Source organism: Mauremys mutica, chromosome 15, assembly GCF_020497125.1.
Source record: "Mauremys mutica isolate MM-2020 ecotype Southern chromosome 15, ASM2049712v1, whole genome shotgun sequence".
In the NCBI taxonomy this organism is placed as follows: Eukaryota; Metazoa; Chordata; order Testudines; family Geoemydidae; genus Mauremys; species Mauremys mutica.
This window is the reverse complement of record NC_059086.1, coordinates 4823684-4850468: the sequence shown is the minus strand read 5'-3', so window position 1 is coordinate 4850468 and position 26785 is coordinate 4823684. Positions and strand designations below refer to the sequence as shown.

Genomic DNA, 26785 nt, shown 5'->3' with positions numbered 1-26785 from the left:
ACTTTGCATTGCCGGTTTGCCCGGAGGTTGTGATCATTAGCTGCCCTGCTGGTAGGAAGCAGCTATAAAGTGGGCTATAACTCCCATTAGGTGTCGCTCTGGAAAAATGTTTTGTTAGATAAAATAAAGCCATCGCCTGCTGGCAGAAAGCAGCGAGGTGGAGTTTAACAACCTCCGTCCAGATCCCTCGCTGAGTAGGCGGCTCCTGAATCACTTTCTCTTCTTCCTTTCCAGAGAGCGACCATGGGCCGGAACACAAGCAGGGGAACCAGTTTCTGCCCAAAGCGGCTGGGGCCTTGGCCAAAGGTTACTCCCGGAGCAGCCCGGATGACGGGGCCCGTTGCTCCATGGCGGAGAACGATGCCAGCAGCCCGGAAACAAGCTACAAGGATGAGGAGATGTCGGAAGGAGCTGGGGCGAGCGACGCCGAGAGTAGGCGCAGGGGGCCCCGGAGTAAACGGATCAAGCTGGAGTTCCAGCCGGACAGCCCCCCCCGGGAGGCCTCGCTCGTCAGCACCGAGGAGTCGGACAGCGGCAGCGAGGAGGAGCCTGATCTCCCGCCCCAGCCGGTGGCGCTGGAGAGGAGGGTGAACGGGTACAATCTGGCGGCAGGGCGGAACGCGGGGCCGAGCCGGCCCTGCACATCAGAGTTCGCCTCCGTCATCCAGACCCAGAGGAGCTACCCGCCGAAAGCCAGCGCGGCGCTCAGCATTAAGACGGAGCAGAGCCAGGCTCCCAAGTACGACAAGGCCGCCCTGTGGACCTACCCCTCTGCCCGGGATGCCCTCCACGAGGGACCCCCCTACACTGTGAGCAAAGCACTTAACCTGGAGAAGCCCATTCTGAGGCAAGCCACTTCCCACCTGTACGTCTCCATCCCGGACTCTGTCCTCACCCCTCCCGAGATGGACAGCAGTGGGGGCCTGGCCAAGACCCCCTTCAGCACCTCTCCCCGGGCTATGCTGCCGGCCCCCTCAGCTGAAACGCTCTCCCCCCCGCTCTCGGGCTCACCGTGCGAGGAAAGGGCCACGTCGACGCCCTTCGCCCCCCTGGTCTATCCCGGCGAGATGGAGGCGCTCCAGCGGTTCCACGCGGGGAACGTGGTCCTCCCGCTGGTGCACCAGCTTGGCGGGCACCACGGCATCGCCAGCACCACAGGCTCCCAGAGCCTCTACACCACCAGCACTATCCGATACGCCCCGGCCGACGTGACCCTGGCGGTGCCAGGCAGCGTGCTGCCTGCCTCCCACCCAATCAACCTCATGGACATCGGCAGCGCGGAGTCCAAGACCTCCATGGAACTCATGTACCACCACATCCAGCGGCTCAACATGGTGGCGCCGTTTGGGAACTCAGCCAGCGCCACCGGTTTGGCGCAGATTTCGGGCACCGCGGGGGGCGTTTTCACGGCCGCCGAATCCTTGTTCTCTACGCTGCCCTTCTCCGTGGCCAGCGGCGGCATCCACAGCCTGTCAGCAGCAGAGCGCAAAGAGGACTAAGCCAAGCGGCTGCCCTGAAGGCGTCTCGCTAGACACGCCACCCTGAACTGTCTCTGCACTGAGCTCTGCGCCGAAGGCCGTGCTCCTTTGAAACTCATCTCGGGGGCTCACGACCGCATGAGCTGCTGGATGTTTCAAGCAGGGGAAAAAAATCTTTATTCTGGAATCAATCCTCGTGTCTCATTCCCCTCCCCCCCTCCCCGACTAAATCACAGCACAAATCAGTATTCTGCTCCCTGCTTCATAGCTTTACCCTTCCGGGCCAGATGCTCCTGTTACGTTGGTGTAAATCCAAAGCAGGTCCATGAGTTACTCCAGGTTTACACCAGAGAACAGAATCTGCACTTTTTAATCTTCCCCTTTGTGGAAAAGCCAGAATCACAGCAAGCATCAGCTCACCCCCCCCCCCCCGCCTTTCCTGATTTATCTCTTTAAAAGCAGGAGGAGCTTCCTTCCCTTCTTTGCCTTTTCTCCCATTAATGCATAATGGTGCATGGGAAGAAAGGATGCTTTGCCCTCGTGACATGGTCCGATTTCCGTCGAAAGATGGAGCTAGGCTGATTTACAGCAGTAGAGCATCTGGCCCCTCGTACTTTTCCAGCTTCAAAATGCTGTAGAAACGTTAATCAATCCTTACTGCCAGGCACTTCTTATGGAGCTGAAGATCAGCCCGATTTTTTGAAGCTGGGGGCCAGATTCTGTTCCCCTTCTGACACAGGGGTAAAATCTGGAGTGATTCCATGGTAACTGAGAGCAGAACAGGGTTTGGGGAAGCCAAGACCCCGAGAGAGCAACGTAAATTGGAGCAAACGGATGCAGCTTCCTTGGAAATCTGTGGGGTAAATGCAGTGGGGAGGGCGCAAGGAGCAAAGTGAGTTGCTTATTCTGTTCGGCGGGGAAGGCAAAATGAGGTGACTTACACCCTCTCCACGGCTGCTTTAATGTGTAAGACAACGTGCCCATCCCTCCTCACCTCCTCTTTATCTTACCGCCTCCAGGTGGCTGCTTCTCTTACGCCTCCCAACCCTGTTGGCCTCGTCGACGTGTAAGTTTCAGTCGTGTCCCAGCCGCACATAGCTCCGGCTCAGACTAATTGGCCACTTATGCCTGTTTTCTGACCCACGGAGCAGTTTGGCCCCATGCTCTGTAAGGGCTAACTAGGCTTAAGTGCTTTTCCCTGCAGATTATTAACAAAATAAAGAGAGTGCTTTGCTCTTGGGGAGTGGGCGACAGGGGATGGATCACTTGGTGATCGCCTCTTCTGTTCATTCCCTCTGGGGCACCTGGCACTGGCCGCTGTCAGAAGACGGGATACTGGGCTAGATGGACCTTTGGTCTGACCGAGTACGGCCGTTCTTATGTTCTTTGGCCAGGCCTTCTGCTACCCCGCTCTGTGCCAGCAGCAAACTTCCTTTTATTCCTCCCTAGGAGGAGGGGGAATTGGTAAAAGAGGCTTCTCCCCCAACGCCGCTGGGTGTTTTTCTCCTATTCAAGGAAGGATGAATGGAAGCTGGATACAAAGAAAAGGGTTTCCAGGTTGCTCTGGCAGCTTGGCTGGAGAGTTCCTGTTCTTCTCTTTACGATCATCTTCACTGCAGGGCCTTTTTCCTAAGAGGGGGTGAGCTTCCAGTGGCTTCAGCACTTGGTCCTGAATCAAACACTAGCTGGGCTCAGCCGAAATCCAGCCCGCACAGCTGCAAATTGCATTTGCTTTTAAGCTAGAGCAAGAGCATTTGCACTCACCTTTCTCTCAAGTGTTGCTTAAGACACACGATAAGCGCTTCAATGGTCATTTGACCAGTGTGTGTAAGAATGACGGTCGATCTGTGGTTAGGGCTTCCACCCACAGTCCAGTCCCCCGATTCCTCTATTTATCCAAAGGGGAACAACTTCAAGAGGAGAATCTGAGAGCCCCTCAGAATCTCTCATTGGTTAGGGCACACCTAAAAGCTGGGAGACCCCTGTTCAAATCCTCCCTCACCATCTGGTCTCCCACACCCCGGTGAGTGCTCTGACCACTGAGTTAAAAGCTATGAAGTGGGCAGCATCACCTTCTTCTCTGGCCAGATTCGAATAGGACCCAAGCAAGAGGTGTGCTCGGAGCATGCCCACCGGCTCAGGAGTTGCAAGCAAACGCCTGTCTTCCTCAGGTGTGTAGATCATGCTGGGGCCTGCGCATGAGATAGACATCCAGATGCCTTGAATGAGGCATTGTGCATATGCCCAGAGGCAGAAAATTGGGTACCCGGGAACATTCAGGGACTGAGTTTAAGCAACTACACAGTTATGTCAAGCAGGGGAGGTTGTGGAGTGGGATGGTGCCCGAATCAGAGATTTAGATGCCTTTGTGAATCTGGGAGTGACAGCCCTGCCAGCTGAAGTCTAATCACGAGCAGAGGCGGTACAGCAGAGGCAGCGTCGGCTCCCTATTTCTCACATTGTCCCCTGCCATGGTGCCTCACCCCTGCCCTGGTCAGCCCCCCCACTAGGGATGAGGACAAGTTCCATTTCTGTGGTCTCTGCAATCCATGGCTTTTGCACTGAGATTGCCAAGAGGGGGAACTGCAGTGGGGCCAACTAGGAACTAAATTAAGATCAACTAATTTCCCAGATCACTGCACTCCAGCGAGCATCGTTCATGGTCACACTGGGCTGGATTTGAACTTGTGATTAGTCTGACAGGCTGGCATTGTACTACAGAGCTTCTTCCCAGCAGTCCACCCCCTCCCCATGCAAACACAGCACTTCAACTGAATGATCCAACAAAAACAAGCCCTCAGGGTGGGGCCAGAGCCACCTCGGAACCCCTTCCTTCCCGCAAGCTAGGAGAACAAAAGGATACAAAGAGACAACTCCATTGGCTGCACTTAAAAAGGTAAACCGATGTCATGACTTTTAGCACTTATTAAAAAAAGAGAGAGATTTGTATAATTGTTAAACAAAACCCAACCCCACCCGCAAACAGTAGCGCTTGTATGCCATGTTCTTTTTCTGTAATTTTTGCTGAAGGATCTCTGTTTTTTTAATTTTTCCATTCCCATTCATCCGATGAAGGTAGCTTCCATCGTTGACTGGGTGTTGTCATTGCAGCTGCTTTCTGCAGTCCAGGATTTCAATGAAAATAAAATTTAAAAAAAATAAAAAATAAATAAGGAATCAACTTGTTTCTCCCCTTTTGGTTTAATGAGAAGAAAGCATGAAACGAATGAAATGCCAGGGAACAGCAGCAGAACATGTCAGGTGAGCAGTATGAACAGCACCCCAGCAAGACACAGGGCTTAGGGGGGGATGGAAACCCATTGTGAACCACCAAGGATTTGATTGTCAAAGGTGCTGGCACCCACAACTGTTGCCAGTTCCAATGGGAGTTGTGGGTGCATGACCTCTGAAAAATCAGGCTATTTGCTTGCAAACATGCCTTACATTGGGGAGTGGGTTTCAGTTTGGTATCAGGGAATTCAGACACACATTCACCCCTGCCTCTATAGTAGAGGCCCAGAATCTGTCAGTCAACAGCCCACTATCTGTGAAGCAGCACCCACTGTATTTTCAATGATGACTGGATCGGATGGGTATTTGCTAGCAGATTTAAAGGAGAATGGAAGTGATTTTCACAACAGCAAAACTCACTTTGTCAGACTTTCCAAAGCTGTGCTTCAGAATACCTGAAAAGGTTTCAGACTGACAGGAATTGGGCAGATGGATGGTCCCTACTTTAATCCCTCTCACAGGAAATGCAGCTGGACAGTGCATAAAAACAAGGCCTTCAGAGATATAGCCCTGGACTCAACAGCGCTTCTGAGGTAAGTTATAAAAGCCCCCTCACATTTTTGGGTCTAGGGAAGAGAGCAGCAGAACCTTCCACTGCTCTTTGCATTTTCTGTTCCGTTCTTGCTCCATCTCTTACTGCTTACACTCTCCTTTGTCATTAGATTTCATGCAGACATGGCATTTAAAGAAATAAAATAATTATTAGTCAGTTATGTTTCACATTCAATCATCTGCTTAGAAACTTTCATATTCGACGGCAGTTTTCTTCTGTAGATCTGGGTAAGTATTCTCCCTTTCAGATGAGGAAACTGACTTGGCAACAGACCCAGACAGTGTCAGAGCAGGGGATAAAACCCAGGAATACCAAAACAAGCCCATCCCTTACACTTAGCACTAGACTATACACCTTCCCAGAGCTGAAAACATAACCGAGGATTCTTGACTTAATCCCTTGCTTAATCACTAGACCATGCTTCATGAATAACCACCATCCGACATTGCTTCATCTTGCTCAAGTACATCAGTGTAGGCAAGAGTTGCACTCAAACTCAATGGGAGGAGATTTTATGTGATAAGTTAGTGTAAACTTCTACAAACTTTATTGTGCCAGCTGCTGCATCCGTCATAGAAAGCAGCTATCAGAGGGTAGGCTGGTTGTGAAAGATTCATGTAGAAATTGCTTCAAAATAATGAGGACTGGCAGCATTTGCAAATCCCAGGGTAGTTAGAGGGCTCATCTAATCTCTTGGGCATCATTCCTCTTGAGTATTTCAAAAGGTGCTAGTCAAATGAGCTGAACAGCAGGTACCATAGGGAAATAGGGCAGAGTTTATAAACTGGAGAAAAAAGTTTTCACAACAGCTATTAGTGAAAGTGCCAGAGTGACAGTCCTATATGATTTATTCACAACACACACAACATGTCAGCATGGTGCTTTAACAGACAAGTCCCTGCCTCAAAAAGTTTACAGCATAATTTAAACAGGTGGACAACTAATAAGGAAAAAAGGCAGACGCCTCAGAAAGGGAAGAGAGTTAATCATCATTAGAAAGGCCAGGCAAAAGCAGCAGGTCAGATGGAGAGATCAGCAAGACAGTGAAATCCTCACGAGAGATGCTACAGCAGTGCAAAGCAGATTGAGTACACCGCCGAGGCTGCAGCACAGGAAAACGGTCCAGGTATGTTTTGCATTAGTTACGAAAACTGCCATTAACGCATTCCATCTGCTCAACTCCTCACCTTCCGGAAGCCCGTAATGCCAAATGCTCTGAAGGTCATTTACATCAATTGCTAACGCCTGGAGCGGAGTCATTTCCAGGGCACACCCCTTGGGGACATTGCCTTTGCGAACTATGCGTTGCCCAGAGAGGCTTTAAATCAATGGGTTGCCACCTCTGGCTTGAAAAATAGCCAACGTGTCTTTATCACCTGGGTTTCACAAGCGTCATTTCCTGGAGGCTGAGAGACGGGGCCAAAGTCCGCTCTATCAAACTAGTGTAAAGCTGGAATAATTCCATAAGGTCCTCTTAGTATTTTTTCCGCACACATGAGGTGCTAGGATACCAACTGCAAGACTTTCTAGTTCAGAGAGAGACTAATATTGTCCTCCATTATTCCTACAAAGTAAGAGGATTTTGTTGGAGGGATGTCAGGAGACTATAAAAACCCTCACACCTAATTATCTGCACAGGCTTTGCATCTTTTGGCTGGGGGTTTTAGAGCACTTTGTAAAAGCTGCTATCCCTAGTGTTGTGTTGGGAAAATACTTGCATTGCAGTGCCTGGAGATTCTGACCCTAAAGCCAACATAACCAGCCCCCTGGGAGATCCTCCCAGCATAGATGCATCCAATAGGGCAGAACTGGTAGAGAGGTTCCTACACCACACCACACCCCGTTGGTGTAGAAGGCATGGCCAGGATTTCTCTATCTGATGTTTTGCGAGCACATCAGCACTTTGGAACTGCGGCCAGCCAGCGTAACTCAGAATGCCAGTACAAGTTACATCTGGCACAGAGGCAGCCCATGGGGCAAGGAAGTTCTCCAGAGTCAAGGATCCAGGCTCTTGATTTTGTTTCCTGCCTTGCAGGATGGATCAAGCGTCCAGATCACAACGTCGTGAAGTTTCAAATGAACAACATGGCAAATGATTGTTCAGACCAGTGAAAACCAACCATTGGAAGAAATGAAAGTAATAATGTTTGGGGGAGGGGAACAGATGCAGTCACAACTGGGTGAGGTTTCTAATTGGTTGCATCACATTTCCCTCCCTTTATTTGCACTGATAGGTGGCCTTACTTCTATTCACAGGGTCATTTCCACCTACATCTATTCAGCTACCTGAAGTCAACGTACTTAAGACCTATTCACCGCGGCGTCTCCACTGCGGTGAGTTGACTCCTGCCACTCCCCCGTTGACTCTGCCTGCGCCTCTCGCGGCGGTGGAGTACAGGAGTTGACAGGAGAGTGCTCAGGGGTCAATTTATCGCGTCTAGACTAGACACGATAAATCGAGCCCCGCTGGATCAATCGCTGCCCGCCAATCCGGCGGGTAGTGTAAACATACCCTAAGTAAACAGTTTTATAGATCAAAAATAAATACTTTGCTTATCCTTAACTCCTCCCACTGGAGGATCTCAAATATGCTCCACAAACCTTATACCCAAGAAGTAGGCAATTATATTCCATTTTAGAGATAATTAAACTGAGGCAAAGAGCAATACGTGACCTGAGCAAAGCAGCAGGAAGGGTAGGACTGGAACCGTACTCTCTTAACTCCCAGACTTACGCTTCCCGGATTGGTGCTTGTGGAGTTCAACAGCAATTTTTAAAAAAGCTACAACTGTTCCTCTCTCAAGGCAACAGCAGAGAAAGGGCAGCACACATGAGGGCCTGATCCTGTAGCCCTTATGGAAACAAAACTCATGGAAATCAATGGAAGTTAACCTGCATAACAACGTAATCCGGCCCTTTCTGCAAGTGGCTATGGGGAGGGTGAGAAAGCAGAGTAATTCTAGAGTGTACATTTCATTCAGACACAGGAAGAGAGCAGTTTTGTTTTGATGTTTTTAATACAAACATTAACTGACCTGGATGTAAAATGGGCTCAAGAGGCACAGTGAGTAACCTCAGTGTGATGTGCTAACTTTACAACGTACGCCGGGGCAGCAGGATCGAGCTCCATGGGATACTGTTGCGATTCAACATTTCTAGGGCGCATCAGCTGAATTTGGCTTAAAATTTCCAGCTTCTGCATACCTGGCAGAACAGACATGGGATGTATGTGGGAGACGGGAGCACAGGATCTCAATGGACAGCCAGCTTTTTAAAAGCATCAGAGATCCATTTTGACAGCAACGCAAGCTCCCAGCTGGGAAGCCGTCCCACCAATCCATCTGCTACCAAAGCAGGGTCTCCTGCAGCCATATTTCTGTTCGATGATCCATTTTTTCTAATGCTAATTCCCACTGCCAATCTGGAAAATGTTAAATAAATATAAAGCAGACACCACAGTGTCTTATTTACAATAAAGCTGCCCTTTCTTCGTGCCCTTGGGCACTGAGCAGGACAGCCCATGGGCGCTGTATCTATTGCATTAAAACTCAGTCCACTGAGCGCGCTGGAGAACATTCTAAATGACCATCATGAAAGCAGCAAAATTCCCCAAGACCCTGGTCTTTACTCGTCCGACTTCCCATCATCCTTTTTTGTGTCCTGGCATTCATCACTACTGTCCTCCTGTATGATCTCAACCTCAAGGCGACCGATGTAGAGGGAGATGGCACACAGCCAGAACAGCGCCACCGTTGTGACCACCGTGCCATTCAGCAGGGCCGTGGAGAAAGCAAGCATCATGGTGCGGCGGAGGAGGAAGAGGCTGACAAGGTAGGAGGCGCTGCCGTAAGAAACGCAAATCCCACCGAGAATGAAGAAACCTAGAGTAGAAACAGAAAATGAAATCCATCCATGCATCTGGAGCAGAGCCTGGTAAACCATCCATCTAAGGGAAATATCTGAGCAGCCCAGTCTTTAATGTATTTATTCTCCTAACACCCCTGTGAAGTAGGGAAGTGCTAAGATCCCCATCTGCACGATAGGGTAAGGAGCACAGAGAGAATAAATGACTTGGCCAAGGTCATTCAGGAAGTCTGTGGCATAACAGGGAATTGAACTCGGGTCTCCCAAGTCCTAGCTAGTGCCCTAACTTCTAGGCCATTCTGTCTCTTTATAATGGACTCAGGGCCATGCTAGTTACGACAGGCACTGTGCATGACCGTTGCTGGTAGGGTTTCCCTGGCTAGCGTAGACATGGATTGACTGTGTTATAAAATTGATCCAGACTCCCTAGGGGGGCATCTTAATAAATCCCCATTCACACAAGTCAAGCAAGATGTGCTAGAACACTGCAGGCAACAACTGTATTAAGTACAATTCTGCCAGTGCAGGTGATGCCAGAAAGTCTTCCCTATGATTTCTCCACTTTGAGTTAGGGTTTAAGGAAAACTGCCTTGTACATGTTGTTCTGAAGAGTTGTTTCTTGGGGGGGGGGGGAAACGGGACACGGACGACTGGGCCTCAGGATTCATGGGTTTTCTTCCCAACTCTGCCACAAAGTTCCTCTGTGTTAGCCCCAAGCTGCAATGGTTGAGTTGCAAATACTGCAAGAAATCAAAATCCCAAATGGCTTTCATTGTAATCAAACAGACCAGGACAATTTTTAAAAACAGAACAAGAGATAAAAGTTGGCCTGAACTTCCTGTCTTAAAGTCAAGAACTCTTCAACCGGATACAGCTCAACCATAAACGCACAACTCTTCATAACATGAGGCAACTTACAAATACAATTCTTCTCTCTTCAGTTTTGAAGAACCATTGCACCACACTGTGGTGAACTTTAAAATAACCATACTCAACCAAAATTCTTTGCGACTGTCCCGTATTTCTCTTGCATTTCCTCTCCCTCCCCTGTAGTCTGTGTGCAGAAGAAAGCAGCGAGAGTTCTCCTCCTAGCTGATTCATCTATGTCCCAGTCAGCTCTTTATGTCATCACATTACTTTCTTCGTAGGGAATTAGGAGGCTAAGTACTAGCATGTGGCATCAGTGAACAAATGAAACAAGACTAGATGAGAGGATCAGCACAAATACTTCGCAGTTGTATAGCACCTTTCAAAGGATCTCAAGTACTCTATGAAAAAACACATACTCAGGGGAGGTGACTGTATTATCCCCATTTTAAAGATGGACAAGCAGGCAAAGAGAAGGGAAGTGACCTACCCAAGAGCTCATTCAGCAAGTCTACAGCAGAACCAAGAACAGATTTTTTAAAAGTCCTGACAGAGAACACCTGCCATACAGAGTAGGCAGTTCTGAGCTTGTGCCATGCTTTGGGATCCTCAAATCACAGTGCTAGGTAAGGTCACCGTGTCATTGACAAAGGGCTTTGAGTCAAAAGGTCATCACTAGTTTTTGTTATGATCCTAGTGTGTATGTTTTACACACTGACAGCAGCCCCACCCTTCCAGCACACATGGCTATCAGCACTGCATCTTGTCACGCAGTCACATGCCTCTGACAAATCTTTGGCACAAGTCCCATAAAACTGGTGAAATGAGACAACTTTAATTTCCTCAAATGGGAGGCCTTCCGTGCAATATAACTGCCTCACAAGAGAAACACCATTTCTGTAAATGGGTAGATGGATGACCTCTGATATAAAGATCAAATCTGGTATTTTTTCCTCTAATGAGCGCACCAGACTTCAAGATTCTAGCCCAGCGGGAACAAGAAAGTTACTTTCACAGTGTCACCCTATTACAGGCATCTATATTACATATTCATCCTCCCCCCTCCCCCCCCTAATTTTACATCACCATCTAAATCTCATCTGAGGGCAGCTACATCTCCTTTTCTAAGGTCTACGGTCCAGCACATTTATACACATTACAATTCATATCTTTCCAGGACATAAAGGTCAGTTTGCTGCCATTTTAGCATATCTGCTAGCGGCTTCCTCATTTTAACACAGCTTTCCTGGAGCAGAGAGTAAACACACACAGAAATTCAATAACCCAAGAGTTCAAACTCAGTAACTCCCAACAGCTGCAGCCTGTATGTATGATCCATACCATACCATACCATACCTACAGACTGAGAAATTAAGTGATATGGGGTTAAGTGAATTGTTCAAGGTTATTACCCAGGGATTCATGGGCTAAGCTGGACATTGGATCCATGCATGACTCTCAGACCTGTATGTGTTCTATAATCACTATTCAAAGGCCTTTTACAGATCATTTCATTGCTACAGCACTGGAGCCGTCTGGGTCTAGCACAGGGGTTGCAACCTTTCAGATGTGGTGTGCCGAGTCTTCATTTATTAACTCTGATTTAAGGTTCCGCGTGCCAGTCATACATTTTAATGTTTTTAGAAGGTCTCTTTCTATAAGTCTATAATATACATCTAAACTACTGTTGTATGTAAAGTAAATAAGGTTTTTAAAATATTTCAGAAGCTTCATTTAAAATTAAATTAAAATGCACAGCCCCCTGGAGCGGTGGCCAGGACCCAGGCAGTGAGAGTGCCATTGAAAATCAGCTCGCATGCCATCTTTGCCACCCGTGCCATAGGTTGCCTACACCTGGTCTAGCACGTAAATATGCACTAAGGCAATTTCAAGATGCCTATTAACTTCTTTGAATAGACTATTATAATCATAAAAGCCATTATAGTCTATTGGCTAAAGATCTATCCAGACAATACATTTGTAGGAGCTTTATAAAAAACGATTAATAGATTCTAAGGCCAGAAGGAACCACTGGTCATCTATCTAATCTGACCTGTGCTATGCAGGTGGTTATAAACCTTCCCTGATCTTAGAGGTATAGAAAACAGCTGCTAGAGCCATATGGTTCAAAGTGTTTTATGAAAGTGACTAATTCTGTACACACTGGACTGGACTGCTTCATCCATAATTGACATGTGGCCATCTCTGGGCTTAGCAATTGTTTGACAGGGCATAAGTGAACTGACCTTAGTTACAAAAATCAACATTTCAGTGGTCGGTTAACCTGGTGACAATACTACTTTTCATTGGTGCAGTGTCCAGTTAAAATTTCACCCTTGCTCATCTATAGCGTGCGTTACTTACCATAAGCTGCCTCTCGTCCCATGTCGCTCTGAACATAAGAAATTACTCCGATGCCGGTTGCCAGCAAGCCATTGCGAAACCAGGACAGGAAACCTGAGTAGAGAACAGGAGAAAGCTAGAGTTTCCTCTTCTTCAGCCATTTGTTATTTCGTTTATACTGCTACCTGTTGTGGCAGAGAGGATACGAGGAACCATTATGTCTGGGACGCAAATTCTTTAAAAGATTAACTGTCACAGCCTTGGGTTTTTGTATATAGCATGTTCACCCCTTTCAAATGCAGGACTCCACAGCATCCAACCTCCACATGGTCCTGTAGTGTCTCAAACCTCTGTCACACCCATAGGAAACTCTGAAAAATGTCTTTGAAAGACAATCTACCAGACCTAGGCAAGAAGGGCACCATGATTATTGCTCATCTTTAACGCAGGTTAAAATCTCCCTTAGGCCTCTAGTTCTGGCTTCATCCCATTAAAACTCACTTTCCCTTTTCAGTCTATCACCCTATCAAGTTAACAGGTAGCTGCATCACCTTGGGTTGCGATGTTTAAGTACGGCTTAGTATGGACAGCACTCAGGTGTGAAGTTTCCAAGTCCCCATGCTGCAGGATGCACCAGTGATTCAGTGAGGGGATAGCTCTTCCTTTCAGATCAGTACTGATCAACATGCCACAGCATGGTGTAAGGGGAAACTGTACAGTAGAATAATGGTGACGGAAAGACAAGTGCTCTCCTCTTTGTCTCATTACTGACTTAGATGGCTCAACATGGTGAGAGGGGCTGTGCTATTTTTTAGATAAAACATAGAACCAGCATCCTGGCTACCTGTACCAATTAAAATTCCTAAGCTGCATTTCACAAGCATCAGGAGGGGCAGCCCAACTGGGATAATTACATTTAGTCCCCCGTAGTGGATATGGGATTCTCTCTCACTTCCTGTCCCAAGTTGTGTGTTTTAGTGAGAAGGTGAAGTGATACTGTACGTAGATGACTGCACTGTTCTTTGGGATGAAAACAGGCATTAAAGCAGTAAAAGCTATTGCCATTAAGGTATTTAGTGTTAGTCAGTGACAGGGTGGATTTGATTTAAATTAAATTAATTTAAATCATGTTTTGAATCACTAGTCAGGAAGACTCGATTTAATCATGGATTTCTACATACAAGTGCATTCTTGTTGGTTCTTATAACCTTAATATATATTTTTCACAACTCATAGATAGACGTAGGTTTCATTTTTAGAAGGCCCACACTATACATTTTTCAAGTGATTTATTTTGAAAACTATTCAGATTAGTTTTACAGCTATATCAGAAAATTAATGATTGTTTGGTTATTTCATTTATCAAAGGTAACTGAAGCAGATATTTATGAAGTCACTGGGAGATGAACTATCTCCAATTCAACAGGTTAATCATTAATATTTGGAGGATTTTCTTGCCATGCTGTATTAGGAGGAGAACATCACCAGACAGACATTTAAATTGTTTTATTTAACTAAAACAACGTTATGTATTCTGGATGTTTTTCTTCAATAACAAACAATATTTTAACAAAACAAGCATATGGATTTTTGAATTTAGTTAAACATTCAAGTTTTTTAAAATCAGGTTTGTTTTTGTTAAAATTGTTTTGAACTAAAATAGTTAATGAAATATTTAAAAAAAATTAAATTGACTATGTCAGCCAGGTCAACATGAGAAACTTAAGATATTGGCTTCTGCAACTAACTCAGTCATCTTCACATTCATTTCCTGTTTGTTCATAATCTGGAAACGGAAAACAAGCTTTCCTGCTTTTTCAGGTCCCAAATGATGTCTCAGTTTGGAATGAATTAGTCCAAAGGAAAAAAATATTCTTTCTACACCGGCAGAAGAAGCTACTTCTGTTAGAAGTGAGATCATCACTTCAACGGTCTCTGAATCCAAGTGCTTAAGTGACTTCCACCAGTTCACTGGTGTGACTTTCTTTAAAACATCATCAGCAAACATATTTCTTGAATGGTTCTTATTCCCAAACTGGGTCTCTTTTACGGCCTGCTGCCATTATAGGTTTTCCCTTCTAGTGAGAGACTGGTCTGGTACATGTGGAATATGCTGCTCAAACAGTTTCACTTTTGTTTCTACTGCCTGTCCCTCCCTTCTCACATTTATCTCCAGGCTTCATCTCCTTGTCCAGATCTATTCCGACCCCAACAATCTTCTATTCATTGAACTTTTTGAAACTTTGCACTTTTAGAGAGAGAGAGAGAGAGAGAGAGTAAAGATTGATCTGTGTATGCAAATTTGCAGAGGGACAATAGGGTTGAGGTCTGTTATTTCTCACCTCAATATATTACTGTATATACTTGTTCATAAGCCGAGTATTTTTGGTAAAAAAGAGACATCAAAGAGCGGGGGTCGGCTTATAAGCAGGTCTACACCAAAATTTGATGATTTTAAACTCTATGGAATCATTGAATTGAATATCTAATACATTGTCGTTTTGTTTACCTGGAGCATCTGCAGGCATGGAGCCCCTCAGCTCCCTGTGACCGCGGTTTGCCGTTCCCAGCCAATGAGAGCTGTGGGAAGTGGCGCCACTTCCCGCAGTTCCCATTGGCTAGGAACGGCAAACCGTGGCTACAGGGAGCTGAGGGGCTCCAGGTCTGCAGATGTTCCAGGTAAACAAAATGTTCCAACCCACCAGCGGCTTACCCTGATGGGCCGGGAGCCAAAATTTTCCAATCCGTGAAATACAAGGTCATCTTATGAAAGGAACAGACAGTTTTTGCTATTTTTACCTATCCATTTTGGAGGGGTCGCCTTATAAATGAACTGGCTAATGAACGAGTATATATGGTATTTATTTATTTATTTTAAAAACCATTTTGCTGTTAACAAGCATGTTATCTCTGCAGACACAAATCCACAGTTTGGAACTGCAAAACTAAGCATCTCTGATGGCATCTTCTAGACTGAGCACTGAGTCCCATTGGGTAGATAGAAAGATTAACCTAAATAATCTATGCAGAAGCCCCTGGAACCCCATAAGATTGCATCCCTAATCCATGAACTATTGGAACTCATTTACAAAACTTTTCTTAAACATTACATTAATATATTGTCTCATTCTATAGAATTAGAATTTATAATCCCTATTCCATGATGAGATCTCTTTGAGCTATAACGTATCTTTAGATCGTTTTTTTCCCCCAAAAAAGCATTTTATCAAAAAAATCTTATTTAAATAAGAAAATCCGATGTTTTTGATTTTTTTTTTTTAAATCAATGATTTTTATCCACTCTGGTCAGTGACTCTCTCTCTCTTTAACCAAAAGAAGACAATGTGTCAAGATGCCATCACACTGTGACAACCCAAGGTGCACGTCCACATCTAGAATACCACATTATGCCCTTTCAGCCCTTATGACAACCCCATCACTGCACTGTCCCCTACACCATCTTCCCACATGAACCATCTTCCCACCATGCTACTCCCAAGAGTTCCCTACCCCATTCCTGTCATCAGAGTACCTGCAACTCTGTGCTGTCCCCTCACCCACATGTTGCACTGTTCCATTCACCATCCCCAACAGAGCCTTGATACACCACACCAAGCCCTTAATCCACACTGTTCCTGCATTACCCACCCTGTCCACACACCCCACATCATGTCTCAAGTGGCAGCAGCCCAGCCCCCACAATGCCTCAGGCCACATCATACCCGAAAATGGACCAGCTACCACCCCATGAGATCCTCCACCGTCCTACCCTCACAGTACAATGACCCTCCTGTGCCCCCAGCCTCACATTCTGTGCTGCCCCAAAGACCCTTATGTCCAGTCCCCACTATCCACATTGTCTCCTACCCTGGTCCCACTCCCTTACAGCCCCCCCACAACCTCCCTCCCCACTCCAACCCACCACCCCAGGCCTCCTCCTTTGACCAGAGCACACCTCCCGTACAGCCCCCGCACCACGGGCCCCCATCCCCAACCATAGCCACTCCTCCCCTCCAGCTCCCCTCCTCACAGCCCCCCCCACCATGGACCCCTCCCCATTGGCTCCCTTCCTCTACCCTGCCCCCCATGGGCTCCTTCCCCCTCCCCACAGCCCCCCTTCCTCCCCCAGCATGTGCCCCTTCCACACAGCCCCCCTCCCACCCATGGTCCCCTTCCCCCACCCCACAGCCCCCCTTCCTCCTCCACCATGTGCCCCTTCCACACAGCCCCCTTCCCCCCATGGTCCCCTTCCCCCACCCCACAGCCCCCCTTCCTCGCCAGCGTGTGCCCCTTCCACACAGCCTCCCTCCCCCAGCCCCCCTTCCTCCCCCAGCATGTGCCCCTTCCACACAGCCCCCCTTCCCCCCATGGTCCCCTTCCCCCACCCCACAGCCCCCCTTCCTCCCCCACCATGTGCCCCTTCCACACAGCCTCCCTCCCCCCTATGGGCCCCTTTCCCCACCCCACAGCCCCCCTTCCTCGCCAGCGTGTGCCCCTTCCACACAGCCCCCCTCCCCCCTATGGGCCCCTTCCCCCTCCCCACAGCCCCCCTTACTCCCCAGCATGTGCCCCTGCCACACAGCCCCCCTCCCCCCCATGGTCCCCTTCCCCCACCCCACAGCCCCCCCTTACTCCCCAGCATGTGCCCCTGCCACACAGCCCCCCTCCCCCACAGTCCCCCTGCCCCCCACCATGTGCCCCTTCCACACAGCTCCCCTTCCCCCACCCCCCAGCATATGTCCCTTCCCTCTCGCCATAGCTCCCCTTCCTCCCTACCATGGGCCCGGTCCCCCTCCCCATTAGCTCCCTTCTCCACCCTGCCCCCTACCATGGGTCCCTGCCCCCGCCCCGCCCTACAGGCCCCTCAGCCGCCCCCGGCCGGGTCCCCCCCCCCGCGCTGACCCGTCTCATGCGCCTTCCGGAGCAGCCAGGCGTCCGCCTTGTCCAGCTCCGAGACCGGGGGGGGCGGCGGCGGGGAGGAAGAGGCCCGGCTCGAGCTGCACCGGGGCCCTCGGGAGGGCCTGCGCCCGGCCGCCCCCCGCAGGAAGCGCCCGGCCGCCCGCCCCACAGCCCGCGCCCACCAGCCCATGGCGGAGTCTACCCGGTACCCGCAGCCCTGCCAAAGGCCCCCGAAACCGGACGGGCAGGGAGTCCCAACGGGGATAGGTGGTCCGGGCTGTCACTCACAGGAGCACCACCCTCAAAGGGGCGGGAGCCCAGGAGGATAGGTCAGCGAGCCTGCCACTCGCACTGACCACGCCCCCTTCCGGCGGGAGCCGCCAATAGGATCGGTTGCCCAGCCCCTCAGTCGTGAGAATCGCAGCCCCACCCTCACGAGGGAAGAACCGGCATCTCCGGCGCTCGTGGGGGAGAATTGCATGCTGGGACGCGTAGTCTCCCCACCCGGCAGCGCAGCGGGCGGCGCGTTGCATGCCGGGAATAGTGGCTGGCGGAGGCTGACAGCTGTGGCCGGGGAACATAGGAACCCCAAAGGAAGGTTCCGTGGCAGTTGAAGGGAACGCTGGCACTGGGGGTGAGAGGGGGCTGGGATGGAATGCTGGGCCCCGAAGGTTCCGTGGCAGTTGGCAGGAACGCTGGCACTAGGGGTTGGAGGGGGCTGGGGTAGAATGTTGGGCCCTGAATGTTCCGTGGCAGTTGGCAGGAACGCTGGCACTGGGGGTGGGAGGGAGCTGGGGTGGAATGCTGGGCCCCGAAGGTTCCGTGGCAGTTGGAAGGAACGCTGGCACTGGGGGTGGGAGGGGGCTGGGGTGGAATGCTGGGCCCCGAAGGTTCCGTGGCAGTTGGAAGGAACGCTGGCACTGGGGGTGGGAGGGAGCTGGGGTGGAATGCTGGGCCCTGAATGTTCCGTGGCAGTTGGAGGGAACGCTAGCACTGGGGGCTGGGGTAGAATGCTGGGCCCTGAATGTTCCATGGCAGTTGGAAGGAACGCTGGCACTGGGGATGGGAGGGGGCTGGGGTGGAATGCTGGGCCCCGAAGGTTCCGTGGCAGTTGGCAGGAACACTGGCACTAAGGGTGGGAGGGAGCCGGGGTAGAATGTTGGGCCCTGAATGTTCCGTGGCAGTTGGAAGGAACAGATTTGAAAGTATCTTCTCCCCTTATCGGTCCTTTTGGTCAGGTGCCAACCAGGTTATCTGAGCTTCTTAACCCTTTACAGATAAAAGAGGAATTAACCTTTTACAGGGCAAAGAGGGATTTTATGCTACCCTCAGATGTACGTTTATGACAGGCCCCCCTTCCCCATCTCTGTCCCCCCCCCCACCAAAGCCATGGTCCCACACCTGGCCCCAGTTGAAGGGGGGGCACAGACAGGACTAAGGGGGGTGAAGTTAAAAGTTTTGGGGGGGACCACTGGCATTCAGCACCCGCACTGTAAAAATTGTTCCAGTGTCACTGGCTTTTGGTGAAGCCTTTAGGAAGCCAGACTTTCTCCTTGACCTCTGGAATGCCGTTTCACAGCATAGCATGAGGATGGTCACCTTCTGAGCAAAATGCAATTTGCAAAAAGCTTTCCATGAAACAGACCTAAAGAATGGCTCAGCATCACTGCCCAGGAGATGCATCAATACCAGACTCACTCCAGCACTACGTTACCGGGGGGCGGGGAAGAGAACTCAGCTCCAGGACTTCTTATGTAAGGCCGACACTACATCGATGGATACTGCAACAGGCCAGTGTTCCAGGGGCCAGCCAGCCCAGGTTGATTATCAGATCCTGATGAGAAGAGACCATGTGATTATAAAAGTCGGTCAGCAGCACAGTTAGGGAGGAGGGCTGCAGAAGGAAGGATGTGGTCCTGGGACTAGTGCTGGACCAAAGAGATGGGTGTAGAATGAAAGGCGTCTGGGCCCCCGTAGCCTGGGTTAGCCAGGAAAATAGCTTGTTTTGTGTTCCTTGGGAAGTCCTTTTATTGATGAGACATGGGCAGCAGCCTGCCAGATACTGCAGACATAGCGTGCCCTTTGGGTTGGATAGAAAGGCAGATTTCAGTTAGATTCACTCAGTAAGGGTATGTCTACACTGCGGTAGACATCCATGCCCTAGCATGCTTGGGCTAGCCCCCTGAATCCAGTGTTGCCCGAGGTATTCGCATAGCTGAAGTTGCATATCTTAGGTCGACTCCCCCACTCCCCGAGTGTAGACCTAAGCCTAAGAAAGAGATGTCTTTTAGCTCATGCAGTAGAAGCTCATGCATTAAGCTCCAGAGATCCCAGATGTGATCCCAGCTGATGACAACCGGCATCTGTCAGCTTTACACAAGCAAAGCCTAAAACCAAAGTTCACTTTGGGAACCTTAATGACTGTGTCTAGGTGCCAATGAGTGGCATCTCCTCCCAGGTGCCCCCTTGTGGCCACTGCAAGTGGCCCCTCACTGCAGTTTCCCCTCCTAGTTTCTCAATAAACTCAAAAAGGACTTTGCAAATCCAATAACAACATGCCTTAGGATCTGGTTGAGTAACTTAAAATTCAGAATTAAACACAAAAATCTTTCCTCCCACCTTAAGCTGGGCATAGGACTTTCTTGTTTTGGTAGGCTACTCCCAGCCCTTCCTAGTATGGCCAGCTCCCCTGGTCTCAGAGTCTTCCCTGTAGGAGTCTGTCTCCAGCCTTCTGAGCTTCCCCACAGTTTCCTGCTGCTCTTATATGGGAATCACCCACTGGCTGCACGTGCATGCCTACTTAGTAAGTAGGGCTGGCCAGTCCCAGGGTTCAAGCCCTTATGGGTATGTCTGCACTGCAATTAGACACCCATGACTGACCCATGCCAGCTGACTTGGGCTCGGGCTAAGGGGCTGTTTAATTGCAGTGTCGATGTTCAGCCTCAGGCAGTAGCAATTAAACAGCCCCTTAGCCTGAGTCAGCTGGCACAGGCCAGCCATGGGTAGCTAAATGCAGTGCAGACATACCCTAAAAAGGCAAGCCAGTGTGTTACAGTAGGCATGGCAGGATTCCTGTTTTTTAATTGGTAGATGTTGGTCAATGTCAGTTTCACTGTCCACACACAAACTCATGAAAAATATTTCCATAGATAATGACCGGCATTTACAGCTGGGCCACGTAAGACAATGTTGCTTGAGAACTTACTTGAGTTTGACTGAAGGCTATTTACTTTGCCTAGTTTGACATGTGATGTTGACAGTTTGTGGTTTAATAGGTACAACACTCTTAAAGCTCATCATCTGTTGTCATTGCATAAGTATTTACTGACACCCCCACCCCATAATTTTCCTGCAACTGAAATTTTCAATCTGTAAAAATAAAAGATATGCTTAAAAATAAACATGGATATTTGTGAGGAAGTGGCTTCTTTCCCTTTGTTATGTTATACATGAACCTTAATTTTGTGCATGAATACTGTGTGTGCCTCAGTTTCCCTGTATATTACACCAATGCCTAGGTGGTGGGAATAAGGATAAGAATTGAGACCCTCAATGATAGGTGAGGCTCCTCCAACTGCCTGTATATAGGCAAACCTGAGTACCAGGAGGGAGATTCAACCAGGTGACACTTTGTCCAGGAAGTAAGACAGATAACTGAGATGGGGCATGGGGCAACAGGCGTGGCTGCTGGAAGCAAGGCAGTCTTCTGTTTTGGGGCTCAAGGGGGAGGGTCAGGACCTCAAGGCTCTGGCGTTCCCTCCCCTCAAGATGGACTTTACTGAATGGTCCTGCTTTCTGTGTTAACAAGCTCTGTTCTACTCTTTGTTCCTGTTGACTAATAAACCTGTGCTGAATGCTCCGAGGCCAGACCCAGGAAGGCCTTAGCCGAAAAGACTTAATGGCACACTACACCAGAGTCCTGTCTGGCTTCATACAGAGCAATTCCAGAGCACCGGGCCTGTGACTCTGTGACAATATTATCCATCAAAATTATAAAACAAAAAAACCCTGATTTCTGCCAAGCCTGGTGCTCAGATGCTTTTGGGATGGGTGCCCTAAATTCCTAAAGCCTCTACAGGAAAGAGATCAGGGAAGGACCATTTGTTAACAATTTTATTAAACACAAAAATATTCACTGGTTACCTTCCTGTGTAGACAGCCAGGCCCACCGTGGAACCAATTACTTCCCATCATCATGTTTTGCGGGGGACAGACTTGGGGGGTGTCACAGGTAATGTGGATGATTCTGCTACAAGAGCAGCCCAACCATGGTTCGAAGGCTTCTTAGCAAGAATTCTCCTCACCAGTCAGCCCAAGAGGAGTTCTCCAGGGCAGGTTTAGCTGCTTGTGCTATGCATGGGGGGCAAGATTTTGGCCTGGAAGGGCTCTTATAGGCAGAAAAGGGACTCTGTATAAAAGCTTCTCCTGGCCAGAGTCATAAGTCCAAAATGCAGGGCCAGGACTCATGGGTTCTATTCCCAGATCCAGCACTGGCTTGCTATATAACCCTGGACCTGTCTCTACTCCTTGTTCCATGCCTCTCTTAAGTAAAGAGGGGATTAAAAACAGTTACCCATCTCCGATGTTGTGCATGAGGATTAACTGGTTAATACTGGCATAGTGCTTTGTAGACAGAAGGCTGGATGGTCCTCTTCTGTCACTTCTGACTTACAATAGTGAGAGATTGGAATCCAGCCCGATACATCTGTGGAAATATGAATCCACAGGCCTCTGCCCTTGCCTCGTTCCCCATGCTGTGCTGCGAGGGATAGCACAGATGGCATGAGAGAGCTCCCTGGACGGTGCCACCTTCACGGCGTGATCACCCTGGTTCCACTGTGCCTGGGGACACAGCGAAAGGGGCAAGTTTTGCCCTTAATGCTACAGTACAGTTAGGAAAGTAACAGTGCATGTGTTATATGCACTAACACATGCACTAAAATATGCACTAAACCCATTTTGCAGATGAGGTAATGGAGACCCAGAAAGAAGGAACAACTTGCTCAAAACCACAAGAAGCCAGGGGCAGCACTAGGAATAGATCCCAGAAATTCTGATTCCCAGTCTCCTGTTGTACTAACCAGACAAAACTACTGTGACATCCAGTGTCTAAAGATCCACTGTGTTGACATGAATGTGCCCCAAATCCCTCAGCTACACTATAGTACCCCATTCACATCACTAACTGTTCCGTAGCCACCTTATTGCTTTGTCCATGACGTGTCGTCGATGGTGCAGAGAGGTACCGTGATGGGGAAGGTTCAGATCTTGCTTCCAGTTTTGTACAGGACTGAGATTTATCTCTTCTCCTGAAGATCTTCCCTGGAGATGTTCAAAGACAGCCTGCTCCCTCTAGCCACATTCTCTCTTAAGCCAAACATGTTCTTTTGAGCCTCCTGCCTGACATATAATGGGACCGAGGATGCGACAGACGGGGATGAACTCGTCTGGGGAAGGACTCCAAGGAAATATATGCTAAAGAGCGTCCATTCGCCAAGGCTCATGCTGAGGGCTTCTTTGATTTCATTGTTGTCACTGTATACCAGGGCACGTCCATTTAGATTATGGTCCCTCAGCCTCTGTTTATACTCCTGGACGTTTTCTTCCTTAAAGCCAACTGTGTCCATCTGGAAGAGAAGAGGAAGCTTCCATTAGTGCCACACATGTATTTGAAATGTTTCACAACACATTCTTAGGAAGATTCCATGATGGCTCCAGAGAGGAATCTGTGTCAGATCATTCAGATTCTAGCAAACAAGCCGTGCCAGCAGGTTGCGGGACTATCAACAGTATCTGGAAAATCCCTCTGGTGTATGCTGGAATGCTACTGGAGGTACCACTGATCAAGTCGGTATGACAAGTACAGAAGATCAGGCAACTAAGGGGAAAGGGATAGTGTGGTGCACTGAGGAGTGTGTTGGAATTGCAAGCTATCACTTTAAGAGTGAGCGGGTTTCCTAGGTCCTGCTTGCAAGCGAGAGGGCTCTTTAGGTTTGTATAATTTTTGGTGGTGCCCAGAGCGACCCGGTTCCAGTCTGCCCCGCCCCACCGGCTCCTGGCATTACTCAGGGGTGGGGGTGGAAGCCAGAAGGAGGTGGGGCGGGGGCTTGGGGGAAGGGGTGGAATGGGGGTGGGGTGGGGTAAGCCCAAACATTGTTGGAGCCGGGCCCATGTTCCTAAATATTGGTGGAGCACGAGCACCATGGGCCCATATAACTCGCCGCCGATGGGCCCCTTGGAGATCCAGCCAAGGGCTTTAGGGTCAGAGGAAAGAGCTCCAAGGATCAGAGTTGCTGTTCCAAGAAGTAATTTCCTGGGCCATTTCAAGCATGTAGCAAGGGTCAGGAGTGGCTAGAGCTCCCTAAAAGTCGGGGGCGGGGGGGGCCACACCACTCCTTCCCCAGAGGCCCCACCTCTGTGCCGTCCCTTCTCCCCTTGCCCTCGCACCACCCATTGCCCTGAGGCCCCATCCCTACACCACCTCTTCCCCTGTCCTCCACTCGCTCCTCCCCGCCCCCTCCTCCTGCTGCTAACCCCTTACACAGGGAAAAAGTGCACAGCTCTTCCACATTTAAAAGTGATGGGGCTCTGGCCTCTTGGCCCCCCCTGTTGCAGCACTTCTGCCAAGGGTTAAGCATAGTCATTATGAATTTAATGAAGTGTTGAGGGTATCCAGGACAGCATCTGCTATGTTCCTAACACTATAAGGAGAGTAACAGTCAATCCTAAACCCTGAGTCCAGCCCTGCGTCAGCAAAAGCTGAAACAAAAATGTTCTGCAGCACACTTATGGTTTACTTTTGCAAATGCACCAGTTAGATGGGATAGTTTTCTCCCCGCCCCAGTGCCCATAGCCCTCATCTCCCTCTCAGCGTGAGGAGCAGCTGTCATGTGGCTTGCTATTAAGTAGCATGGGACAGTCTATCTACCGATGACTCTGTGGGGTGGCAGGAAGCATGAGAGTCACCTACCTCTCTGCAGACATCATCCACCGTCATACCCAGCAGGGTGCACGCGGTGAGCCTGTTGAACTTCTTTGTCCGTTTCAGGCTGTGACTGCCGCGTTGCAGCTCCATCTGCCTTTTCAAGGACAGGTCTAAGTTGACTGTATAGGGCAAGTAGAAGATGGCCTCCTTCACCCGAAACCTGCCGCACAGGAAGTTATGGAAGAGCTCAGGATCCCGGTCCAGTTCCAGAAGTTTTTCCATCTGGCCTTTAAGCATGTCCAGCTCTTCCATGTACTTCTCATAGACCTCCCATAGGAACATGTCGTGGGGGAGTGGGCTTCCGTGGCAGCAGCCCAAGCTGCTCCTCTGCTCCTCATCCTCGATGCACTGCAAGACCCAGCTCAGACGACATGGCCACTGGTTGGCAAGGAGCACCCAGTCCACCACTTTCTTTGGACACACCTCGTCCTTGGGGACGTTACTTGCCAGGAGCCTGATGGTGATGGTGATGGTGTTCACAATCCGCCGCATCTGCACCACGTTGTCTGTCATGTATTCCTTCAAGGAGTCATCCAGGAGGTAGTCAAAAGCTTCTTGAATGAGATCTTTGGCTCTGATGCCCTTCCCATAGCCACCGGGTCCTGGTTCCTGGGTTCTGACTACGAGAGGTATCTGGCTGTCATCTGCACCTGGATTCTCTGCATTGTGGTTGGCAGAATTGCAGCAAGGGACTGAGAGAAAGTTGGAGTTAGCTTCCATCTTGCGATCCTGCTGGAAGCCTACCTCCTCCTCTAGGTCTCTCTCTTGCTGCTTCCGGCGCTCGGTGATGTCCCTGATCAGTCTCAACTTGGTGTCACAGTCCATCCGAGGGACAGAGAAGGGCAGGGTGACGATGCGGTTTAAGAACTCATAGCCGTTGTTGGCCATGCCCTTCATGTACATGGAGTTTTCCACGCAGTCGACGATGATGCTCGGGTCGACAGCCAGGATGGAGATGAAAGGAGCATCATAGTCCGAGAGGAGGATGTTCATGGCATCCAGGACGCCGACCACCTTGTCAGGGCTGCACCTGTCCAAGTGGGTGATCTCTAGCACCACCTGCAGCTTCCGCCGCTGGAAGATTTCCATGAACTGAAGGAACCTGGTGACTGTCCTCACTTCGCTTTTAACGCTGCTCATGAAGCCCAGCTGAGCGCTGAGATCTGTCCGATTCATCTGTCTCTCCAGCTGGGTCTTCTGGGTAACGATAACGTTTCGTACCACCATGATGGCAATCCGAATGGCAGCGGCTGCAGAGACGCCAACGGCCGTCGCTCCGATGCCCTCCACGACAGCTATTGCGTCTCCCGAGACATCCCCAATGGGGATCCCAACCACTAGGAGGAGAATGCCCACCCCAATAGCTACCACGGTCACAAGGATCACAGCAGCCCACAGGGGGAGGCAGAGGTACTTCTTGCTAACCCATTCCTGATCCCCATGTCTCTGGATGATGCCACATTTCCTTCTTATGGCCCTGTAAACGCTCACGGGTAGGAGACCAAAGTGGTTTTCGATTCCATCACACAGTGTGGTGATGAGGCCTGCCCACAGCTGGTCGCTGCCCGCATACTCCCAGGCACTGAAATGGATGAAGACATGCTGGACGTTCTTTCTCTGCTTCTGCTGCTCCGTCAGGACCGGCTGATAGAAGATCATGAGAAACAAGAGCTTGAGCAGATCCCGGCCAGAGCTCCCACGCTGCTTTTTCCCCGTCCGCTGAAGTTCCTGCTGGTCTTTCTTTGTTGATTCGCTAACCATATACTCTGCCATAAGAGAGGAAGGTGTACGTTAGACACCTGGACCTTAAATCTTTCCCCCTCGAGGATCTTCCAGATTGACAATCCATCCCTCCTGGGGAGCATCCAAGAATGGGAGAAGGTTGTAATCCCCATCCTCTCCCATCCCTTCCCCTCCTTATGTTCCCCAGGGCCATACTCACGCTGGATTTTCTGTAAGAGCAGGTTTTTGCAGTGTCCCCATGGTGCATAAAACCCAACAGTCACTGGTGTGGGTACGCTATACAGGGCCTTTGCTAAGGCGAAGCAGTAGACGTCCTCTTTGGTCTGGAACTCTGCAACAGGGACAAGGGAAAACACAAAGATCAGCCTCACTGAGAGCATCAGTGGCGGATGCTCGATTACTCCCGTTCTTTTCCTTGTCAACTTTTAATACTTGGCAAAGGTCCAAGACCCATCATGTTCCTGGCTTCTGCATTGAGATTCCCATCAAGAGAGCAACTTAGGGTATGTCTATGCTGGAGCTGGAGCTGGGATCTCCAACTCTGGAGATAAAATAGCAGTGTCTAGCTGCCACACGTATGATCCCATCTGAAACCCTCCTAGATATGTTCTCGGGGCAGCTAGCCCACCTGCCTCCCATACTAATGTAGCTGTAGTGGGGGAAACCACACAGAACCCTGGAAATAAGGAGTAAATTTTTAACAGGGAGAGTAGTTTGCCACTGGAACAATTGACCAAGGTTGATGGTGGATTCTCAATCCAC

The 26785-nt window shown here is 49.5% G+C and overlaps 3 protein-coding genes across 5 annotated transcripts in view; 1 reads left to right on the top strand and 2 right to left on the bottom strand.

The window, feature by feature from the left end:
• Positions 1-4511, top strand: part of NPAS1 (neuronal PAS domain protein 1) — a 97886-nt gene extending 93375 nt beyond the window's left edge. For all 3 annotated transcript variants that reach the window (XM_044987916.1, XM_044987918.1, XM_044987917.1), the window contains one exon: positions 235-4511. In XM_044987916.1, the coding sequence (XP_044843851.1) occupies positions 235-1499 (1265 nt within the window). In that variant the 3' untranslated portion in view covers positions 1500-4511. The remainder of the gene's footprint in view (positions 1-234) is intronic.
• Positions 4512-8319: 3808 nt separating this feature from the next.
• TMEM160 (transmembrane protein 160) lies at positions 8320-17527 on the bottom strand. Its single transcript, XM_044989108.1, has 3 exons — positions 17299-17527; positions 12418-12510; positions 8320-9203 (listed from the first exon to the last, which is right to left on the bottom strand). Exons 1-3 carry the CDS (start codon positions 17483-17485, stop codon positions 8947-8949), a joined length of 537 nt encoding a protein of 178 aa, XP_044845043.1. The 5' UTR covers positions 17486-17527; the 3' UTR covers positions 8320-8946.
• Positions 17528-21505: 3978 nt separating this feature from the next.
• Positions 21506-26403, bottom strand: LOC123350499 (NTPase KAP family P-loop domain-containing protein 1-like). Its single transcript, XM_044989112.1, has 3 exons — positions 26223-26403; positions 24266-26046; positions 21506-22922 (listed from the first exon to the last, which is right to left on the bottom strand). Exons 1-3 carry the CDS (start codon positions 26401-26403, stop codon positions 22593-22595), a joined length of 2292 nt encoding a protein of 763 aa, XP_044845047.1. The 3' UTR covers positions 21506-22592.
• Positions 26404-26785: the final 382 nt, after the last annotated feature.